Genomic DNA, 549 nt, shown 5'->3' on the forward strand with positions numbered 1-549 from the left:
GACCACTGCAGCCCGCCGCCCCGCCCGGTTCCCGGCACTCACCGGCCTCGTCGAGGTGCAGGGTGATGTTGGGGCTGCGCTCCAGATGCTGTTCCCAGCGCGCCTCCACCCAGGCCGTGGCGTTGGTACGGACATAAACTTTGTGCTGCGTCAGGGTGCGCACCGTGGCGGTGCCCGCGTCGTGCTGCTGGCACAGCTGCCGGCTCACGTAGCTGCAGGGAAGGCGCTCAGCCGTGGTGTACAGCAGTGGCACCGTGTCCCCTACGGCCCCGAGTGTCCCCTGCGTGCTCCTGATGGGACGCGGTGCCCCCGACTCACCAGAGCACGAGGACGTAGGTGGTGATGCCGGCAGGGCCCTGGGGTGGCCAGGAGCAGGTGAAGGGGCCGGAGCTGCAGCGCCTGAAGCAGGAGAGCCCGGGGGGGGGATCGGGGGCACCTGTGTGTAGGGAGTCACACCCGGGCTCGTGGGGGCTCGGGGTAGTGAAGATTGCTTGACCTGGGGTCATGGGGATGGGGAGGGGGCCAGGGGCCGGCGGTGCTCCATCTCCC

At 70.1% G+C, this 549-nt stretch overlaps 1 protein-coding gene across 1 annotated transcript; it reads right to left on the reverse strand.

Annotated features, from left to right (window-relative positions):
- Positions 1 to 16: 16 nt before the first annotated feature.
- On the reverse strand, positions 17 to 527 carry LOC104916199 (interleukin-12 receptor subunit beta-1-like; the record flags this gene model as incomplete). The annotated part of the gene is made up of 2 exons (XM_010727201.2): positions 319 to 527; positions 17 to 212 (listed from the first exon to the last, which is right to left on the reverse strand). Coding segments are annotated over exons 1-2 (384 nt in total), but the record flags the coding sequence as incomplete, so codon positions are not given.
- Between the last annotated feature and the right edge of the window lie 22 nt (positions 528 to 549).

This window comes from Meleagris gallopavo, unplaced genomic scaffold, assembly GCF_000146605.3.
Source record: "Meleagris gallopavo isolate NT-WF06-2002-E0010 breed Aviagen turkey brand Nicholas breeding stock unplaced genomic scaffold, Turkey_5.1 ChrUn_random_7180001874601, whole genome shotgun sequence".
In the NCBI taxonomy this organism is placed as follows: domain Eukaryota; kingdom Metazoa; phylum Chordata; class Aves; order Galliformes; family Phasianidae; genus Meleagris; species Meleagris gallopavo.